The 24,060-nt window shown below is 35.4% G+C and overlaps 1 protein-coding gene across 13 annotated transcripts in view; it reads right to left on the reverse strand.

Annotated features, from left to right (window-relative positions):
- Positions 1-24,060, reverse strand: part of DMD (dystrophin) — a 2,282,798-nt gene that overhangs the window by 826,474 nt on the left and 1,432,264 nt on the right. For all 13 annotated transcript variants that reach the window (XM_032285804.1, XM_032285805.1, XM_032285797.1 and 10 more), the window contains 2 exons: positions 8,520-8,667; positions 5,722-5,871 (listed from right to left, as the gene is read on the reverse strand). In XM_032285804.1, coding sequence (XP_032141695.1) covers positions 5,722-5,871; positions 8,520-8,667 — 298 coding nt within the window. The remainder of the gene's footprint in view (positions 1-5,721; positions 5,872-8,519; positions 8,668-24,060) is intronic.

The following is a 24,060-nucleotide window of genomic DNA, read 5'->3' on the forward strand; positions in this document are numbered from 1 at the left end:
GGGTAGATGATGATGACAAGGACGATGCTGCTGCTGATAAAAACAAAAGCAATAATGATAATAATAGTTATTGAGTACTGGGCCAAGCCTAGCACTAAAAGCCTGATGTTTGTTCTCATAACTAGGGTGACCCTCTCCATATATTTTATCTTGTAAAGTGGAATACTCATGACAATGAAAGAGGGAGGTATTAAAAATTATGATAGGATAACAGGCAAAAACCAGAACTGTCAGAGCAAATTGAGATGTACTCATGACACACAACCTAGTAATAAACCTCATGTCAGTGTGAAATTATAGGAGGCAAAGTCAAGGATGCTCATGTTATAAACTTTAAATTACTACTCCCTTCCCCCAACCATCAGCCTCAAACTATTTAGCAACTATAAATTAGAGATATGAATATTTATAATGCCAGGCACTATAAAATTATGTGTGTCCTTTAAATAAGGCAAGGGTGGGAAGTGATTATGATATGCTTAGAACAGGATGTGGCACACAATAGTCTTTCATTAGATAGCTGTTGAATAAATAATTTAATGAATGTATAACTGCTTTGATATAATTACTAACTACATAAAGAAAACATCCAAATAATGGACTTCCAGGAACTTGCATAAAGAAAACATCCAAGATAATGGATTTCTAGGAACTATCAGACTACATGCCCAATAAACAGGTGAACACCATTTTCTTATAGCATAGCATTTTAGCTCACAGATTTATAAAATTAAACACTGTGTGAACTGTGTTACAAATACACTTTAAGGGAGAAAATCATGAGCACACAAAAGCTTCAGTGGAACTATGTGGTCCCTGCTAGGAAGGGGACCAGCTAGAGAAATGATTTCCTATAATGATTATAATCATTCCTATTTACAGCATTTTTTTCAGGGTTCCATAAACACCAGTCAATATGGTAAGAACACCAGTGAAGATTCTATTCTTGGTTGAAAAAAAATCACATTAAGGACAGGACTGAATGGCAACTATTACAACAATCTACTAATCATCATCTTGTGACAGGAAATTGATTGGACAAAGTGTCCATTTTTGAGCAAGGAGTGGGAAAGCCAAGCTCTAGCTTTATTTAATTTTCTCCTTTTTGCTGTTCAAATTTTTACTGATGACTAATATTGACTGTCATTACATAGCAAACATGTCTGGAAAAAGACTAAACATTTATTTACTTTATACAAATGAAAATAAATCTAACGTGTTTACTCCTCAGATACATATTTAGAAGTAACATGATTAGAGGTTAATACAAAATGAACTAGATTTCTGGCAATTTAGATAACAGCCAACTGTATATTGTGGAAGATAGTTTGTCCTAAGAGTTGCACTATATTTTTAATTTCATAATTTTTATTTTGCCATTTATTTTGAAAATAATACCCATACTATTATCAATATTACAAAAACTGTTCCCATATTAAAGCTTTGTGATATATGTTACAGTTGTAAACCTACCTTTTTCCTAGGTAAAGTGAATAAGATTTTTAAAGATGCACTTAACTAAAATTCACTTTCCAGAAAATTTTAACTGTTTCCCAAAATGCTTTTTTCTTTATGTGCACCATTTTATACTGTCTGGGCAGTAAAAAATTAATAGTAATTCACTATTTACATGTAAACAGTGTATTTTACTTGTCAATGGTATTTTACGTGTAGATAGTAAATTACTGTTTACATGTAAAATATGATGAAAATTTTAAATTTATCCAACAAAATGAAAATACATTTATTAAAACTAATAGGAATGCATAACATACAATACATGTAAAATTACTTGACATTAAAAACAGTAGGATTATAACTAATTATGAAACAACATAAACATATTTTGCTCTACTACACAATCATAAATGTTTCACAGTAGAGAAGGTTCTAGAAAGTAATTTCAAAAAATAGCATCTAGTTCTCCAAAGGGCAAAAAGCAAAGCAAAAACTCATATAGGTTTTTAAAAGAAAATAAATCCACATTTTTATATTTAAAGGAGCAATGGAATGAAATGAGATTCCATATTTTTTCTTTTCTTCTAGGATATTATCCACATAAAAATCACTTGAGCATCACCAAAAGCTTCAAAACCCCACTCTTATTTTGGAATCACTTTTATATTTAAATAGAGAGCTACATGGTCTCAAATAAGTCACATAGCCTTTCTAGGACTCAGCGTTCTAATCCAGAAGATGTGAAAATGATTGACTTTCATGAGGCTCCTTCTACCTAAATAATCCTGAGCCTGCAAAATGAATGTTCCATCTTTGCACTTTTTAAATTAATGAAGCATACAATAAGATTCAAAGGTAAAGAATGATAATGCATATTTTGGTTTTAAATAAGGGGGTAGTTAAAAAATACCCATCTACTACATGTACAAAGACCAATAAAGAATGAGGAAAGGGGACACAAAATTAAAAAGACATGAAAGGAGATGAAACTGGAATAAAAGGGGTCAGGGAAAGAGTCGAAAAGAATGTGTTACATAAACTACTGGGGCAGAAATAGAGTGGCAAACATGCATATAGAAAAGTAGTTCATAATAAACATAGTACTATGTAAATTCATAGATGAAAATTAGCATAAAAGAGTGAGAAACTTAGAAAAGAGTGATAATGATGGTGAGAGAGTCTTCTACACACACCTAAATGTTCAGAGAAAATACAAAGAAATATGAAGAGTGATAAATATTAAAAGCAACTGAGTCAGGAATGTATTTGAAGATCATAGAATGAGATTCCCAGAGAGAAACACAGAGGCTAGCTTTAACAACATCCCCACTTCATGGTTCAGTATTATCGTTAAAGACTGTAAAAGGTTAAGTTATGTAGTTATGTATTAGACAAGAATGAGGATATCACTTCATGAACCTTTATAGCATGAAGGTACCCATAAATTTAAGCTAATGACCATATTCAGTTTAAAGCAACCCTTTCCATTTCTGCTTAAAGAGAGGCTACCCAGGCCAAAGCAAGGTAACGCACTTGCAATGAACTCATTATACGGTCCACCACTCCGTTAAAGAAATAGCTATATTATCTTCACCCACTGTTTCCTCTCTTCAGCAATGAACTTTAAAGGTACAAAAGTAAGTGGTCAGTTTGCTCAATATGGAGAATGCAGCAAATTAGTGTTAGCTGTGGAGAAAGGCACCTGCCAACTGATTATGATATTAGGATATATTTGGAGAAACTGTGCTAAGGAATTGACATATTCATGTCCTAGTAACTATGACCCGCTAGTTCCAATTATATCACCCACTTTAGCCTCTGGATAAAGAACAGCACTGGAAAACACAAAGAGGGGATCCCCTTCATGTCTACCCTCCTGTAATAAGTAAGATCTTGAGGTTTAATGAAGATGAAGACCGTCTGCCAGTGTTACAAGCCATTTTTCTTTACTTTAAAAAAAACTTGTGTATTTACCTAAATCTGGCACCGATCATTTGCTTTGTATCTCTAAATCTAAACTGACAGGGATACAGAGGCATGTGGATGGAGAAAAAATGATTGAATAATTTTAATATGACTAATGAATAAAATTCCAAATCCTGTGGCATTTAATGGCAAAGACATTGCATTAAAATTATGATTTTGGCATAGGAAAAGATACTATTGATTATGTAGCAATATAAGTCTTTACATGATGGTGTTCATAATCTTAGTATAAATTTTCTAGCATAAAATTTTGAATTTTTGTTCTGTTGCAGAACACATAAAACCTTGACTCACAATCCACAAAGCTGCTATTGTATATTATAGATAGTTCTCTCATATTTCCTACAATTATAATTTTTGTTTTTCTTCTTGTGATAAGATGTACTGCGATATTGTAGAACATTTTGGGTATCCTTCCTTCTTGTTCTCTTTTTATGAGGGATTATTTCATTTGCATTGTTTTGTAGCCATAAAATTTAATTGCAGGGATACCACCTTCCCTCCATACATAAAAGTCTCTATATTTTTTAAATTTATTATACTTTAAGTTCTGGGGTACATGTGCAGAGTGCAGAATGTACAGGTTTGTTACGTACGTATATCTTTACACAAATGTTTTGAAATCATTGAAGGAAGAAACCAAAAAGGGATTTTTAAAAAAAATGACTACTTGCTTGAATTACAGATATTTAAGCATACATTTTGATTTTAGTGTCATAAAATTAGTACTTACTTTAGTTCCTAAATATTTTATGTAATGTAAATGATCTATTACAAGAATGTCAGCATCATCAATTTAAAAAATATAATAAATAACCTGACGCAATTCAAAATGTTCACAAATTAGATGACTCGGTATTGTAAAGATTTTAACTGATCTCCAAATTCAAAATTTGATCCAACATCCTGGTAGGATTTATGTAAAAATAGACAACATGGTTCTAATATTTATTCAGAGAACCAAAAGTAGTCAGGGCAATCTTGAACAGGAAGAACAAAGTTGGCTGATTTACACAACCAGATCCAAAATGTGTAAATAAAATTATTGCATATATACATACAATGGAATATTACTCAGTCATAAAAAGGAATGAAATTCTGACACATGCTATAACATAGATGAACCTTGAAAATATTATGCCAAGTAAAGCAGACACAAAATGACAAACATATAATTGAATTATATAAAAGATCTAGAGTAGGCAAATTCATTTAAACAGAAAGTAGTCGAGAGTCTACTAGAAGATGGGAAGACAGAGAAAGGGGAACTATTGCTTAATGATTCCAGAGTGTCTGGTTGGAGTAATAAAAAATTTGGAGATAAACTGTGGTGATGGTTGTAATAAATGCCACTGAATTGTACACACAAAATGATTGAAATGACAAGATTTTTATGTTAAATATTTTATGACACCTTAAAAATGTAATATCCCAATACCATTGAATTTTCCACTTTAAATGGGTGAGTTTAATGGTATGTGAATTATAGCTCAGTAGAATTGTTTATAAAAAGAGGTTGTAATTAAGTCAGTGAGGTACTGTTAAAGTACAGATTTTAATCAAATGGAAGAGGATAGAGAATCCAGAAGCAGATTTATACATACAGGTTCATTTGATTTATGACAAAGATGCCATGACAATACAGTGGGGAAATGATTATCTTTGAATAAATAGTGCTGGATCAATTGATGTTGCTTTTTATTATAAATTCATATGCACTACTTGCTTTATGTAAAATAAATAAGCATTCATTTAATAAATAATATTAATATTAGATTTCTATAGTATTCAAGGTGGAAAGAAGAAAAATAACAAGTTAATAAATAAGTAGGTAAGTAAATAAACAAACTTGAGGAGAATGTTAGCATACATTAATTGTTAAGTCTAAACTATAGGTGTGAATATTTAACTTTGATTTATGATATTTGTTCAAGTAGAACTAGACCACGTCCTTTTAGCTTAAACACTGTCAATATATACAATATATACCTGGTCAGTGAATTAAATACCTTATCATTTCTTCAGTCTAATTCTGCAGAATAATTTATGCAAAACAATTGTGGTGTACATTTTGGCATTTGGTCATTAATGTAAAGCCCTTCACCATCATCATTTTTTTCTAGCCACAACCAAACATACAGTCAAGGCAAACGGTCAGGTTAAAAAACAAAACACATACAGCCTCCTCCCCTACCAATGTAGCACCCAGGAAACAAAATAAATACAAACACTTGCAACATTTAACACATGTGACAGAAGAGATGGTTAATGTCTAACCTTTATCCACTGGAGATTTGTCTGCTTGAGCTTATTTTCAAGTTTATCTTGCTCTTCTGGGCTTATGGGAGCACTTACAAGCACAGGTCCTCCAGTTTCATTTAATTGTTTTAGAATTCCCTGGCGCAGAGGCAACTCTTCCACCAGTAACTGAAACAGACAAATGCAACAACGTTTAAAATGAATTACAGCACAATTCCAACTACCTTGTCTTCACTTCTATTGATTAGCCTATCAAAATGAAGCGACTTGACTGAGCGCCTAGTGGTACCTCAAATACCAGCAGTTTTCTAACAGAGCACAGAGGTGATTAATTGAAATACTCACTCCCCAGTAGATAAACCTTTGTAGAACAAAAAGAGATCATATTATCCCTCATAATTTTTAAGAGAAAAATGTAAGGTGGTAAAGCAATCCGCCAAATAAAGTTAGCATCTGAAAACATATCTCTATCAGAAATAGAACAATGTAAATAAATTCATCAGCCTCTTGGGTATCATAGAATGCCATAGCATAACATAGCATGCTACTGAGAAGGAAATTGCATTATCATCTTAAGAAGTAACTGACATTGAGAGTATTTACTCTCAATACGCACAGTGCCAGGTACTGTGCTAACTTTTCACATTTATTATCTTAGTTTATGTTCATGGTATAATAATTATATCAGGTAAATCCTATTATCTTCATTTTATTTTTTTGGTTTGGTTTTATTGACATATATATATATATATGTTTTATTGCACTTTAGGTTCTGGGGTACCTGTGCAGAACATGCAGGATTGTTGCATAGGTACATACATGGCAATGTAGTTTGCTGCCTCCATCCCCCCATCACCTATATCTGGCAGGAAATTGAGACAAGAGATTAAATAACAGCTCCAAGGACACAAATCTAGCAAGCAACAAAGCTGTGGTTCAAATTTGGGTAGTTTTATTCTGGAATCGTCATTTTTTACCCCATTTTCCCAAATTTCTCTTACTCATCCAGTATCACATAGTGTATGCTCTTTCCCAAGACATCCCAAACCACCATGATATTAACAACTGTATTTTATTTATTTTTGTTATCTAGAGTTGCAGTGTCTGCTACAGTACCCATTCACAATCCAACACTATTAACATTTAATCAAAATTCATGAAAATAAAATCTTAAGTTCCTCAGTCACACTACCAACTCTTCAGGCATTCAAAAGAAACAAATGGCAAGTTGTTACAAAAATGGATAATGCAGAACATTTTCATCATATCAGAAATTCTATTTGACAGCCCTGATCTAGATTCTTTCAGGAGAAAATAGAATCATGTGTATTAATTAATAAGAAAATGCCATTAAATATGTCTCAAGTGAATTATCAATTCACTGTATATGACACTCAATACATTTAGGAAAAATAAATTTCCAAGAATAGACTGAGTTCATTGTTCTAGGGTATAACCATTTTCAAATGATTCCCATTCTTTTCTCTTTTTTTTGAATATCAAATACCTAGTAAAACAACTGATGTATTGTTAGTGTTCCATATTTGTTTTAATTTGAATCAAGTCATATGTTATTTTTATACTTTATCTCTTGTTCAGGCGTAAATTTCTTGCTTCATAGAAATAAATGTTTGACAATGGACTCCACATGTGTAAACCAGCTGAATCATTGATAAAGGAGCAATTTCATTTCCTTTTGATTATGTGATCTTGTAAAACGAGGATCATAGCAACCACTGTCAAAGCTTGATAGGAAGATTAAATAAAATAGTGGATGTAAATATATCTAATGCTTGGCACATAACAGCGAATGATTAAACATTAACTTCTCTTCCCCTTTCACCTTCTGTTCAACAATTAAAATGAAATAGATCCAAAAGAGTTGCTTTCCTAAAACTAAAACCATGAAAGTTAATCCAACTGTACAATCAGAGCATGTCAGTCGGCCAAGGGAAGTAATCCGTAATAAGCAGACATCACAGTAGGAAGGCATGAAAAGCCACTGGAACAAGCTGGATGTCTATTCAACCAAATGGAATGTGAACCAACACCACGTCCCACACCCCCAGACAAATAAGCTAAAATGAAACATTGCTACAGGGGAATATAATGCCTTTAATTAGAGGCTGAAGTAGTGAGGTTGATTTAGCAATTCAGATCTTCCCTAAGAAAAGGGATTCTTCTTTTTAAAGACAATTCTCAAATCTCCAGGTATGTAGACCAGGACAGATTAAAAAGTGATTTCCATTTAGATTTAGATTTTATGATTCCACAATCTAATCAGTTTTTTAAAATTATTTGAAGTTGTAAAGTTCTCAAATAATTCTAAAATTAAATTCAAATCACTTTTTAAGAAAAAGCTGTGCATTATGTATCTTTAGATATGTGTGTATGTGTATATATATATTCCTCAAATAAGGTTGTGAGGTATATATACATATATATATATACACACACACACATACACCTCACAACCATATATATATATGCCTCAAATAAGGTGTGTGTGTGTGTATGTATCTTATTTGGATATATATATATATATATACCTCCCAACCTTATTTGAGGCATATATATATATATATATATATACACACACACACACACATAAATATATGTATATATATACACACACATATGTTCATATGTGCGCTGGTTGAGAATTGCAGGGTTAAGACCAAACAAAGTGAGAAAAACACTTCAGCAAGGAACTATAAATAACCTAATGGGCAGAAAACCAATGATTAAATTAAAACATAGATTCATATACTTCTTTATACAAGTAAGCCCTGGGGAATCTGAGAAAGGAAAATTACCTTGACTTGATCAAGCTTTTCTTTCAGTTGCTGCTCATTTCCAGGTTCAGGTGGGATACTAGCAATGTTATCTGCTTCCTCCAACCATAAAATGAATTCATTGAAATCTCTTTGAAATTCTGACAAGATATTCTTTTGTTCGTCTAGCCTGGAGAAAGAAGAATAAAATTGTTATAAAGAACATATTTCTCAAAATATTTTTTACTGCAAATTGGAAAACAAACATGGCAAACAATTTAAAAATAAGCAATTTAAAAGATGTTAACAATACATAATTTAAGAAAATTCATTCGCTTTGAACAGGGGAATTTCAATATTTCAAGAATCTCTAAATGATAAAGTTGATCAAGAAAAATTCTGATGTAAAAATTCCTAGCAGGGCGCAGTGGCTCATGCCTGTAATCCTAGCACTTTGGGAGGCCAATGTGGGCCAATCACTTAAGGTCAGGAGTTTGCAACCAGCCTGGCAAATATGGTAAAACCCCATCTCTACTAAAAATATAAAAATTAGTCAGGTTTGTTGGCAGGCACCTGTAATCCCAGCTACTGTGGAGGCTGAGGCAGGAGAATCATTTGAACCTGGAAGGCAGAGGCTGCAGTGAGCCGAGATCATGCCACTGAATTCCAGCCTGGGCAACAAGAGCAAGACTCCACCTCAAATCAATCAATCAATCAATCAATCAATCAAACATTATGTCATTATATTGGAGCAAGGTTTCTCAAATTTAGCATTACTAACATTTAAGTTTGGATAATTCTTAGCCGTGAGGGGTTATCCTGTGCATTGTAGGGTATTTAGCAGTATCCCTGGCCTGTTGTACACACTGAATAACAGTAGCAAAACTTTACCTTTGAGCAGAGACAACAAGAAATGTTTCAAGGCATTGCCAAATATGCTGGTGGGTTTGGGGGGGGTGGGGACAAAATTGTCCCTGGTTGAAAACCACCAAAAAGAAGTATATATTCTAAAGTTGCAGGTTTTAAAATGTTTAATTAAAGTATACTTATTGAAAATTATGGGACAAAAATATAAACAAGGTTTCTGTTTTGTTTAAGTAGCAACCATTTATCTGCTCCTGATTCTGTGGGTCAAGGATTTGCAAAGGGCTCAGTGGAGTAGTTCTGCTCTGTGTGGCTTCAGCTTGGTTTAAAATAAAAACACCAAATTATTACATGCTGAACTGTTTTCCAAATTATGACTCACAGCCTTATTTGAGGAAAGAGAAAAACGGATTTAAAATACTTAACATATGTTGTACTCGTGGAAGTTTTAATTACGAAAATGCATATACTCTATGCTAATTAGCCATACATTTATTCTTATATATTGAATTGTAAGACAGCTGAACAAAATTGTTTGTGCTTAAAATAATTTAAAATTTTTTGTTTTGTTGTCTTTTAGAAACTATGTATATCTTCTGTGGAAGCTTTTAAGTATAATATATGTACAGGACAGTGCACAATTTAACTGTATAGCTCAATGGTGTTTTAAAAATTGGACACACTGTACAACCAGAGAAGGAAATAGAATATTATCAGAATCCCAGAAATCTCCTCTTACCCCTTTGCAGTCACTACCTCCAAGAATAATCCATACCCTGTCAACTTTGTTTTGCCTGCACCGATTATTATGAAAATGGAATCATATGGCTTATACTCCTTTGTGTCTTGCCTTTTTCATTCAAAATTATCTTTATAATAATCCACGATGCATATAATTTTAGTTTGTTCATTCACCTGGATGTATAGCATTTAATTGCATAAATATAGTACTTTTGATGGACATTTGTGATAATTCCATTTTTTGAATGATTAGCTAAATATTGTTTTACTTTCTATTAACAAATGTGTATTGAGAGCTTACCATCTTCCAAGAACTCTACTGGGCATTAGGATTAAAGATGTATGTGTTATATACCTTGTCTTGAGGATTTTATAGTCAATGAGAGGAAACAAGCATGAAAGCCAAGGATTATGATTAAGTATTGTAGGAGGAGAAGTTATTTCTGGGGCAGTGCTTGGGAGACATCCCAGAGAAGATAATGATCTGAGTCTTGAAGCATGAAGATAGATCAGCATGTTGCAGGAATAAGAGGTAGCCTGTTTAAAGATGGCCTTGAAAGAACTACAGTTACAATCATTCTCTAAATCAGAATCTGGTTATTGGACTTATGCTTGTCTATCTTCAGTTGTTATATTTAATAAGAGCTTGTTGAAAGTTTGTTTTGGACATGTAAAGTTACATTCTTCCCTCTGTTCATTCTCTTTTAAATTCATGTATACATTTATCCACTTATTTTACAAATATGTATGTTTTATTGTTTTCATTTTTGTGGGGACATAGTAGGTATGTGTATTTGTAGGGTACATGAGATGTTTTGATACAGGCACGAAATGTGAAATAAGCATGTTATAGAGAATGGGGTATCCATCCCCTCAAGCATTTATCCTTTGTGTTACAAATAATCTAATTACAGTCTGTACATGCTTAACACAGGAGCAAGAGGTATCTGTTGAACACCCAAGTCAGATTGTGCCATCCCTACATTCAAAACTCTTCCATGCCCTTCTAATTCACTCACCACAAAAGCCAAAGTCATTATATTGTTCTACAAATGTCCAGATTTGTGCTGTTCAAGATAGTAGGCACTATCATATGTGGCTACTGAGCACTTGAAATGTGGCTAGTACAAATTGAGATGAGCTGTAAGTGTGAAATACACACCAGATTTCGAATACTTTGTATACAAAATAGATCTCTTTACCTCCTGCTCAGTTTTGCCTCGAACGTAGAATTGCTCTAAAAATTGTCTATTTAAAATTATTTAAAACATAATATATAATATCACATTAATATTGCATATATCACATACAGGTTGAAATCATAATATTTTTAATATATTGATTTAAATAAAATATATTAATATGAATTACACCTGTCTTTTTCTACCATTTAATGTGGCAACCAGAAAAATTCGATTATATCTGTGGTTCACCTAATTTTTTTATTGAATAGCACTGATCTATAAGACCTGATGATTCCCTCTTTCTATCTCTCGACCACATTCTCATCTACTTTTACTTGCTTTTATCCTTCCTGAGAGTCACTGGCACCCTTGGCTCTGTTTCTCTAACACACTAGATGGGTTCCTGTTTCTGAACCATTGCACCTGGTCTTCTTTCTGCCTAGAAAGTACTTCCCCGAAATATCAAACATGGTTGGCTCCCTCACCTCCTGCAAGCCTTCCTTAACGACCCTAGTTAAAATTGCATCTCCCTGCCAAATTTCTATTTTTTCTCTCTGATCTTTCTCTTTAGTGCTTAAAATTAGCATATTCTATTAATTTTGTTATTTATTTGTTGTGTTACCTATCTCACACATGAAATGAAGCTTCCTGAGGGCAAGGATTTTTGTGTGTTTTGTTTACTGCTGCAATTCTTGCTCCTGAAACAATTCCTGGCACAGGATGAATAATTGTTGAGTGAATTAATAATGTATCCCAACATTCTTTTTAATCTTGCATGAATTTCTGTTCTATTTTTAATTTTTAAAAATGTTTCTTTTTAAATCATGATACATAATAGTTGTGTATATTTATGGGGTACATGTGATACTTTAATACAAGCATACAAAGTGTAACAATAAAATCAGGTAAGGTAAAATAATTAAGGTATCCATCACCTTATGCATTTATTATTTCTTTGTGTGAGGAACATTCCAAGTCCTCTCTTTTAGTTATTTTGAAATAAAATAATCTTTCCAATTCTTTGAAATATTGATTGTGAAACATCGTCTCATTTAATTATGAACATGCACTACAGTATTTCATCAAATTAAAGACCTCTTCAGATGCAGGCCATAGAGTATCATCATTTTAAGTACCAGTGAGGTAGAGGATGGAGAAGGCGAGAATGCTGCTGATTAAACTATGACACTTATCACTTAGAGGTTATATTTTGCTATTACTCTTGTTCTTTTAGATTTATTTTTAGTTTTGTCATAGGTCCCTCTTTCATATGCATGATAAGTAAAATATAAATGAAAAAATTTGGTTGAGATATTTCTAAAACACCTTTACATTTAGAGGCTGACTTTCCTGTATCATTTGTCCCTTCAGAGTCACAGGTGTCTGTCTTTTCCCACACCATATCATCCTCTGTGGCATCAAGGGAGTTAATGATGTAGCTTTTCTTTTCTTTTCTTTCTTTCTTTCTTCTTTTTTTTTTTTTTTTGGAGACAGGGTCTCCTTTTGTTGCCCAGGTTGGAGTATACAATGGGACCTTCATAGCTTACAAGCAGCCTCGACCTCCCAACTCAAGTGATCCTCCCAGCTGAGCGTCCCCAGTAGCTGGTACTACGGATGCACACACAACCCAACCAACTAAACTTTCTGTTTTTATTTTGTTGTTGTTTTTGTGTTTTTGTTTTGTTTTGTTTTTTATTAGCTATGGGGTCCCACTTTGTTGTCCAGTTCAGGCTGGTCTCAAACTCCTGGGCTCAAATGATCTTCCCACCTCAGCCTCCTAAAGTGTTGGGATTACAGATGTAAGCCACTGCACCTGCCCTCCTAGCATTTCTTAAGAGGGCTCTGATTACTGTCTCTGTCATTTTCTTCTAAGCCACTTGTGTCCTGACCAACATGAAAAGAGGAAAGCTTGCCCTTATTTCAGTGATGTTAATGTTGTAAAATGTGCAGCTTAAAATAGATGGAATTTGGTTAGTTGGCAGAACCTCCCATAGAGACTTAGGCTGTTGTGGCTACTACCAGGTTGTTGGTTGTTTCAGGGTTCTTGTTTTAAGTCTTAATGTAATGACAGATAACTGTTATCTGAATTTTATTATGGCATTACTTACCTGATGCTTGAGTTTATTTTCCATTAATAGAATTGATAAGGTTTTGGCTTCAATTTCCATTGGCATTAGTGTTTTATTATATGAATTTTTGCCAATAAAAATATTTTGATGCCTCCCATACATGTACAAACTAGTTTATTTGATATTACGGTTTAGCAAATTATTTGAGATTTATGGAGGAAGGGTTAGAAGATGAAGCCAGTGAGGCGGTTAGAATCTGGGTTAAGAAGCACCTAGAATGTTGCTTACTGTTTTAAACTTTAGGTAATGAACTAGATGAATTACTTAAAGGCTTTTAGTAGTAAAATACTTGTTTCATCAAAAGCTCACTCCGGCTACTCTGTGGGGGATGATTCTGGGTAAGTGTGATAAGACAAGAGACAGAAATCATTCATCAGACTATCACAATCTGCCAGGCAAAAAAGTAATGAAGGTCCAATGCATAAAGTTGTAGGAAGGAAAAAGGAGATGACAGGAAAAGTTTACAATGTAGAAGGAGACTCAGTAGGATTTGCTGGTAGAAGGAGAGTGAGTGGTCAGTATTAGTAGTTAACAATTACGAGTACTTAATACATGGCAGGAACTTAGCTGAGTATCAAATCCTCACAATGCTACAATTAGATGTGTACTATTATCTCATCACTTACAGATAGCACAAAATGAAGCTTAGTATTTTTTCCCATGGTCATACAGATAATAAATGGTTAATCCTGGTTCATCCCTGGGCCATTGGGGTCAGAGTCTGTTTTTAACTTATCCTGAATATAACATCTGATCTAGGAGTACTTCTACCTTATCTGGCTGGGAAGATGAATGCTATTTAGTGCAGCTTAGAGTATATTTTGTTGTCTCATACATTTTGGAGAAAGTACTAGTTTAAAAAATCAAGAGATCTACAGCTTAGGGAGAGAGGAAAGCTGGAAATAAGGACTTAAGTCATTAGCAATCATTTGGCAGAGAAAACATGGTAAACTAACTTTTGAACTAATAATTAACATTTCATGTTTGCTATTTTCTAAGCCCATTCTTGCTTCATTTTATGAAGTTTAATCACTGACAATTCTCTCTTTTTAAAATTGAAAATAGGAATAACTCAATTTCCTGGCCTTTTGTCGATTTCTTATGTATAGCTAGCCTTATGGTTCCTCCTCTTCTTCCACTCTAAGTGCTTACATATGGAAAGCCAAAGGAATACCTACGGTGCTCTCCTAGCCTCTCCAAAAGCCACACAGACCTCTGAAGGTGTTCTTCAGATTACAAACATTCAGTGAAGTGAGGGGATGCTTTTTCTTTCTTGGAGTCCACATACTCAATCTCATTGATTCTCTCAAAGTCTCTAGTTTTGACTTGAGAGAGATGAAAGCAGTGAAGGGAAGGAACTGTCCCTTACCACAAAAACTGCACCCCCCACAAAGCTTACTACCCCTTCCTATGTCAGCCTTCTTAATCTTTGCTGGGACATGGAGTACAGAGGAGGTTGGAAATTGCCGGGAATAGAGATAATACCAATGTTGCTTTCCTATGGGGAAGTGGTTTGTCTGGATTGCTGGCAGCTTGTTTTAGAATGTGGAATAGCACCATTTCACCTCAGATTCCGACCTTAGAATCAATTGCAGAAGAAAACTTCTAGTGTAGGCATCCTTTATTTGTTTAAATATTTCAAGCTGATTTAATTCCTTGGGTCTAGATTTTGAGGGTATGTCTCATCTTTTTCTCTCTCTTTACTACTCTGCAAATCATTGCCTCCATTACTATTAGACTCCAGATGATTTTGCACAACGTTCTGAATACTTTTAGTTAAGTAAAATCTTCCTAAAATCTGATTACATTTGAAAAACCTAGACACACTGGCAAGGCTTTTAAACATTTTCAACTTTCATCTAGAAACAGATAATTTTAAGAAAAAGAACACCCCAAGCCCCCCCAAACAAACAAAAATTTAAAGAGCAGGAAAAAATAATATCAAACCAAATAATAATAATAATCAACCTCAAGTTTAGAAAATTCTAAATCAAATACTCCCCCCTCCTCAAATATGTCTCAAATTATTTACTTGCGTATTTTTTTTCCTATCAAGACTATCCAGCAAAGAGATATGAACTTATTAGAGTTGTGATTTAGACACATTACTAAGACCAAACTCTATAGACATTATATGTGAATTTTCTTCATTTATTATTCTACTATATCTCTGAAGGCCATTAATTACTCTTTGAAAAATTGATTTTAAGATCCTAGTAATAAAATATATATGGGTACCCTATATTTCACCATTATTGTGTTATTAGGAATTTTGTTTGCCTTCATTTTTTATTATAATGAATAAATTTACAATAAATACATTTGTTTATACATTTTGGATCACATATCTGCTGGAATAAGCATGAAAAGTTAACAATGGGAATCCTAAGGATTTAGATACACGTTGTTGAATTTCTGTCAAGGCTGGTACTCAAAACACTCATAAACTACCACCAACAATTAGAAAATACTTGTCTCACTACACTTTCACCACTACTGAGCATTACAATTTATATACCTGATAAAACAAGTAAAAAGCATGCCATAGATATTTTAAGTACTTTATTAATAGGAAAGTTGAAAATGTTGTATGTGTGTGCATGTTTGTTATTTATTTAGTTTCTACTGTCAATTATCTGCAATGTCTGTTGCCCATTTTTCCTGTGTTTTCTTATTTTTAAGAACTCTTTTCACATTATCTTAAACACACATTTATTGAGAATACGTTGCCAGGTTCCTTTTTGCCTTTTATATTTTTTTCTTAATAAAATTTAACAGTTTATTTCTTTGATATTATGTTCATTGATAGCATTCTTAAAATTGCGGACATTTTACTATTGTTCAGATATTCTCCTTATTCTTGATCCTTACTTATTCATTTGTTAAAAAAAGAAAACCATCTTAAATTTTTATAGTGTTGTTTCTAACCTTGAAGAGTTTCTCAGAAATTTGTATTTTTTACCCCAGCACCATCTCTTCTGAATTGATTTATGGTGTTTTCTTCACTATATTTTAAGTTTCTGCTTGTTAATCTACTGTAGATTTTTGTGACAGTAATGCACTATGTCAATCATTGCAGCTTTAAAATGTTTAATTTCTGGTAGATTACCCCACATTCCCAATTTAGTTATTTTAATTTATGTAACGTATCATTTGGTCAAATCATAAAATAATTCTACTGAAGGTTTAAATGGAATTGCATTATATCAACAAGTTAATTTGTGAAGAATTACTGTCTTTCCAATATAATTCTGCTTAATTTTCTATATTTACAGTGTTTTTGGAAACAGAGTATCTGAGACTCAACGGTGCACTATAAATAATTAAGTACATTTTGTAATTAACCTTCAGGATCAATCTGAAAGACAACATCTTGCATATGATTTTATGGATATTAACCATATACTAATTTAGAAAACTCTTAAGAACTCTCAGCGTCAATCATCCCTTAAATAGTAAAAGCTTTGGCTAAGCTTTTTGCTATCTTTCTTTTTACACCATGTTTGTGAAAAACTTTTTTCCAGTGATTTAATTTTTTAAAAAAATACACCATCTTTTAAATATGAAAACATTTGGTAGTCATTTCTTATCTAGATTTTTTTTAATACTTTGAAATGTAAAAAAGATGGTGACAAAATCCCACCAGGACCTTGTTATAATCTGCTTTTCCAAGCGCATGTGTTTTCTGAAATTTCAAAAGCCTCAATTTGAAGTTTTATAAGCTGCAATTTGAATTTACATATTCAGATGATTGCAGAAAAGCAAAGAAACACAGCTAGCATTTCCAGGATTGTCTCTTGACAGAACAGTTTAAACGTGCTTTATATTGGCATTCATCACATGAAGTGTTATTTCTTTGTTTACTGATTTGCTTAATGCTTATGGTAGGATTTATTCAGGCAAGTGGTAGTAATAATAAATGGGATATTTAACATTACCCATCTGCAAATAAGTGCTAAATATTTTACTTTTAGAAGCATTTCAATACATTTAGACATTTAGCATTTTTTTATTATTATTACTGCATTTGGGCTCTGGGGTACATGTGCACGTCCTGCATCCTGCAGGATTGTTGCATAGGTACATACATGCTGTGGTGGTTTGCTGTCTCCATCCTACCCCCTACCATTGCGTATATCAGTACATCAGGCATTTCTCCCGGTGTTATCCTGCACCCTCCTCCCTATCCCTTCCACCTCCTACCCCTCCCTCCACCCCCTCACCTATCCCTGTGAGTGTTGTTCACTTCCCTGTGCCCAAGTGTTCTCATTGTTCATCACCTGCCTATGAGTGAAAACGTGCGGTGTTTGGTTTGCTGTTCTCATGTCAGTTTGCTGAGAATGCTGGTTTCTAGGTTCATCCGTGTGTCTACAAAGGACACAAACTCATCATTTTTTATGGCTGCATCATATTCCATGGTGTATATGTGCCACATTTTCTTTAACCAGTCTACCATTGATGGGCATTTGGGTTGGTTCCAGGTCTTTGCTATCATAAACAGTGCCACAACGAACATACGTGTGCATGTGTTTTTTATAATAGAACAATTTATAATCCCTTGGATATATACCCAGTAATGGGTTTGGTGGGTCAAATGGAATTTCTATTTCTAGATCCTTGAGGAATCGCCACACTGTCTTCCACAATGGTTGAACTAATTTACATTCCCACCAACAGTGTAGAAGTGTTCCTATTTATCCACATCCTCTCCAGCATCTGTCTCCAGATTTTTTAATGATCACCATTCTAGCTGGCCTGAGATGGTATCTCAATGTGGTTTTGATTTGCATTTCTCTAATGACCAGTGATGATGAACATTTTTTCATATGTTTGTTGGCCACATATTTTTCTTCTTTTGTAAAGTGTCTGTTCATATCCTTTGCCCACTTTTGAATGGGTTTGTTTGTGTTTTTTTTCCCTGTAAATCTGCTTTAGTTCTTCATAGATTCTGGACATTAGCCCTTTGTCTGATGGGTAGATTGCAACATTTTTTCCCATTCTATTGGTTGATGGTTTACTCTAATTATTGCTTCTTTTGCTGTGCAGAAGCTCTTAAGTTTAATTAGACCCCATTTGTCTATTTTGGCTTTTGTTGCCATTGCTTTTGGTGTTTTAGTCATGAAGTCCTTGCCTATGCCTATGTCCTGAATGGTTTTGCCTAGGTTTTCTTCTAGCATTTTTACGGTGTTAGGTCTTATGTTTAAATCTTTAATCCATCTGGACTTAATTTTTGTATAACGTGTAAGGAAGGAGTCCAGTTTCAGCTTCCCACATATGGCTAGCCAGTTTTCCCAACACCATTTATTAAACAGGGAATCCTTTCCCCATTGATTTTTTTGTCCAGTTTGTCAAAGATCAGATGGTTGTAGGTGTGTGGCATTGCTTCTGAGATCTCTGTTCTGTTCTATTGGTCTATATCTCTGTTTTGGTACCAGTATCATGCTGTTTTGATTACTGTGGCCTTGTATAGTTTGAAGTCAGGTAGCATGATGCCTCCAGCTTTGTTCTTCTTCCTTAGGATTGTTTTGGTTATGTGGGCTCTCTTTTGGTTCCATATGAAGTTTAAAGTGTTTTTTTCCAGTTCTGTGAAGAAGGACAATGGTAGCTTGATGTGGATATCATTGAATCTATAAATTACTTTGGGCAGTATGGCCATTTTCACAATATTGATTCTTCCTAACAGTGAGCATGGAATGTTTTTCCATCTGTTTGTGTCCTCTCTTATTTCCTTGAGGAGTGGTCTGCAGTTCTCCTTGAAGAGGTCCTTTACATCCTTTGTCAGCTTTATTCCTAGGTATTTTATTCTCTTTGTAGCAGGTGTAAATGGGAGTTCGCTCATGATTTGGCTCTCTGTTTGTCTGTTATTGGTGTATAGGAATGCTTGTGATTTCTGCACACTGATTTTGTATCCTGAGACTTTGCTGAAGTTGCTTATCAGCTTAAGGAGGTTTTGGGCTGAGGTGATGAGGTCTTCTAAATATATGATCATGTGGTCTGCAAATCGGGACAATTTGACTTCTTCTTTTCCTAATTAAATGCCCTTTATTTCTTTTTCTTGCCTGATTTCTCTGGCTAGAACTTCCAATACTATATTGAATAGTAGTGTTGAGAGAGGGCATCCTTATCTAGTGTCAGTTTTTAAAGGGAATGCTTCTAATTTTTGCCCATTCAGTATGATATTGACTGTGGGTTTGTCATACATAGCTTTTATTGTTTTGAGATATATGTTCCATCGATACCCAGTTTATTGAGATTTTTTAGCATAAAGGGCTGTTGACTTTTGTCAAAGGCCTTGTCTGCATTTATTGAGATAATCATGTGGTTTTTGTCTTTGGTTCTGTTTATGTGGCAGATTACATTTATAGATTTGTGTCTGTTGAACCAGCCTTGCATCCCAGTATGAAACCTACTTGATTGTGGTGGATGAGCTTTTTGATGTGCTGTTGGATTCAGTTTGCCAGTGTTTTATTGAAGATTTTTGCATCAATGTGCATCACGGATATTGGCCTGTAGTTTTCTTTTTTAGTTGTGTCTGTGCCAGGTTTTGGTATCAGGATGATGTTGGTCTCATAGAAAGAGTTAGGGAGGATTCCCTCTTTTTGTATTCTTTGGAATGGTTTCAACAGGAATGGTACCAGCTCCTCTTTGTATGTCTGGTTGAATTCAGCTGTGAACCCGTCTTGACCTGGACTTTTTTTGGTTGATAGGCTATTAATTGCTGCCTCAACTTCAGTCCTTATTATTGGTCTATTCAGGATTTCAGCTTTTTCTTGGCTTAGTCTTGGGAGTGTCCAAGTGACCAGGAATCTATCAATTTCTTCCAGATTTACTGGTTTATGTGCATAGAGTTATTTGTAGTAATCTCTGATGGTAGTTTGTATTTCTGAGGAATCCGTGGTGATCTCCCCTTGATTTTTTTTTTATTGCATCTATTCTATTCTTCTCCCTTTGCTTTTTTATTAGTCTAGCTAGCAGTCTATTTTGTTGATCTTTTCAAAAAACCAGCTCCTGGATTTATTGATTTTTTGAAGGGATTTTTGTGTCTCTATCTCCTTCAGTTCTGCTCTGATCTTAGTTATTTTTTGTCTTCTGCTTGCTTTCGAGTTTTTTTAATCTGGCTCCTGTAGCTCTTTCAATTTTGATGATAGGGTGTCGATTTTAGATCTTTTCTTCTTTCTCATGTGGGCATTTATTGCTATAAATTTCCCTCTAGACACTGCTTTAAATGTGTCCCATAGGATGTGGTACATTGTGTCTTCATTCTCATTGGTTTCAAAGAACATTTTTATTTCTGCCTTCATTTCACTGTTTATCCATTCGTCATTCAGGAGCAAGCTGTTCAGTTTCCATGTGATTGTATGGTTTTGAGTGCTTTTCTTAATCCTGAGCTCTAATTTGATTGTGCTGTGGTCTGAGAGACTGTTTGTTATTATTTCCATTCTTTTGCATTTGCAGAGGAGTGATTTACTTCCAATTATGTGGTCAATTTTGGAGTAAGCACAATGTGGAGCTGAGAAGAATGTGTATTTTGTGGATTTGGGGTGGAATGTCCTGTAAATGTCCATTAGGTCCACTGGGTCCAAATCTGCGTTCAAGTCTTGGATATCCTTGTTGACTTTCTGTCTCATTGATCTGTCCAATACTGTCAGTGGAGTGTTAAGGTCTCCCACTGTCATTGTGTGGAAGTCTAAGTGTCTCTGTAGGTCATTAAGAACTTGCAACTGTTTGAAGATGGCCGTTTAGGAAGAGCTCAGAGTTGCAGCTCCCAGTGAAAGCGCAGGGGGTGAGTAGATGCTGCATTTTTATTGCCCACGGACCAGGTAATTCCCAGGCAGAGGAGCTCCACGGGTAGTCAGTGCAGCTGTTTTGGCCAGTGCGGTTCTTTTGGTGGGCGTGGCTGCTTTGCCCCACGAGGCTGCTTTGTCTGTGCCCCGGCTGGCAGGTCTCCATACAAAATACACTGGTCCGGGTGCCCTTTTGACTGGTGATTGGAGACCCAGGAAGTTGCCCATTCATCTGATTAAAGAGGGGACTGAACAGGGAGGCAGGCCAGGAGATTCCTGGGCAAAAAACGCGCCACAAATCTGAGCGCTATGTTTAAGCCGGCGCAGTGAGTCTCCGCACGGGAAATCACACAAATCCCAGCGCCCTTTCAACAGGTGACTGGGATAGAGGCAACTGTTCAACTAAAAAAGAAAAAAAAGGCTCTGAGGCAGGGAGCCAGGTGATCAGGCTCCGCTGGTCCCATCTCCACAAAAAAACAGCAATCAGAAACTCTCTGAATTGAAAGTTTCACAGCAAGTGCAGCTGAACCCGGGATGGTACAGCTCTGTGGGGGAGGAGCGTCTGTCATTACCAAGGCACTCCACCACTCCGGAGGTAATCCGTCATTGCTGAGGCAGCCTGCCGTAGCAAGGCAACCCACCATTACTGAGGCTGTCTGCCATTGCCAAGGCAACCTGCCATTACAGAGAGAGTTCACCAATACAGAGGGGGGCCACCATTGCCGAGGCAGTTCTAACTACACCCATATAAACAGGACTGCAGGGAAGTTCATACAGCAGCTGGGTGGAGCCCACAGCAGCTCAGCAAAGCCTCTGCAGGCAGACAGTGACCAGGCTGCCTCCTTGCTGGGCAGGGCAGTCCTGAAAAAAAAGAAAAGCAGCAGCACAACGGAAACCCATAAATAAAGCCCTAATTCCCTGGGACAGAGCACCTGGGAACAAAAAGCGGTTTATGAGTTCTGCTGCAGCAGACTTAAATGTACCTGCCCTGCAGCTCTGAATGAACAACAGAGCTCACAGCTCAGCACTTGAGCTCCTATAAAGGACAGACTGTCTCCTCAAGCAGCTCCCTGACCCCTGTATATCCAAAGAGTCACCTCATAAAGGAGAGATCAGACTGACATTTGGTGGGTACCCTTCTAGGACAAAGATAGCAGAAGAAGAAACTGGTAGCAACCCTTACTGTTCTGCAGCTGCTGCAGGTGATCCCCAGGCAAGCAGGGCCTAGAGTGGACCTCAGCAGTCCTACAGCAGAGGGACCAGACTGTTAGAAGGAAAACTAAGAAACAGAAATAACTTCATCATCAACAAACAGAACTTCCACTCAGAGACCCAATCTGAAAGTCAGCAACTATAAAGACAACAGGTAGATAAATCCATAAAGATGGGAAGAAACCAGCGCAAAAAGGATGAAAACACCCGAAACCAGAACACCTCTCCTCCTACAAGCGATCAAAACTCCTCACCAGCAAGGGAACAAGGTTGGATGGAGAACGAGTGTGATGAAATGAAAGAATCAGACTTCAGAAGGTGAGTAGTAAGAAACTTCTGTGAACTAAAAGAACACGTTCTAACCCAATGCAAAGAAACTAAGAACGTTGAAAAAAGATTTGATGAAATGCTAACAAGAATGGACACATTAGAAAGGAATATAAGTGAATTGATGGAGCTGAAAAACACGACATGAGAACTTCATGAAGCATGCACAAGTTTCAATAGCTGAATTGACCAAGCAGAAGAAAGGATATCAGAGGTCGAAGATCAACTCAATGAAACAAAATGAGAAGCCATGATTAGAGAAAAAAGGGTAAAAAGCAATGAACAAAGTCTCCAAGAAATGTGGGACTATGTGAAAAGACCTAATCTACATATGATAGGTGTACCTGAATGTGACAAAGAGAATGAATCCAAGCTGGAAAATACTCTTCAGGATATTATCCAGGAAAACTTCCCCAACCTAGCAAGGCAGGCCAATATTCAAGTCCAGGAAATACAGAGAACACCACAAAGATATTCGTCAAGAAGAGCAACCCCAAGGCACATAATCGTCAGATTCACCAGGGTTGAAATGAAGGAGAAAATACTAAGGGCAGTCAGAGAGAAAGGTCGGGTTACCCACAAAGGGAAGCCCATCAGACTCACAGCAGATCTCTCAGCAGAAACCCTACAAGCCAGAAGAGAGTGGGGGCCAATATTCAACAACCTTAAAGAAAAGAACTTTCAATCCAGAATCTCATATCCAGCCAAACTAAGCTTCATAAGTGAAATAAAATAAAATCCTTTGCAAACAAGCAAGTACTCAGAGATTTTGTCACCACCAGGCTTGCCTTACAAGAGCTCTTGAAAGAGGCTCTACACATATAAAGGAACATCCAGTACTAGCCACTCCAAAAACATGCCAAATGGTAAAGAGCATCAAGACAATCAATAATCTGCATCAACTAATGGGCAAAACAACTAGCTACCACCAAAATGGCAGTATCAAATTCACACATAACAATATTAACCCTAAATGTAAATGGACTAAAAGCCCCAATCAAAAGACACAGACCAGCAAATTGGATAAAAAGCCACAACCCATCAGTGTGCTGTATCCAGGAAACCCATCTCACATGCAGGGATACACAGAGGTTTGAAGTAAAGGGATGGAGGAAGATTTACCAAGCAAATGGAGAGCAAAAAAAGCAGGAGTTGCAATTCTCATCTCTGATAAAATAGACTTTAAAGCAACAAACATCAAAAGAGTCAAGGAAGGACATTACATAATGGTAAAAGGATCAATGCAACAAGAAGAGCTAATGATCCTAAATATATACGCACCTAATACAGGAGCACCCAGATACATAAGGCAAGTTCTTAATGACTTACAAAGAGACTTAGA

The sequence above is a fragment of the Sapajus apella genome, unplaced genomic scaffold, assembly GCF_009761245.1.
Source record: "Sapajus apella isolate SASKATOON/1434 unplaced genomic scaffold, GSC_monkey_1.0 scaffold17, whole genome shotgun sequence".
In the NCBI taxonomy this organism is placed as follows: domain Eukaryota; kingdom Metazoa; phylum Chordata; class Mammalia; order Primates; family Cebidae; genus Sapajus; species Sapajus apella.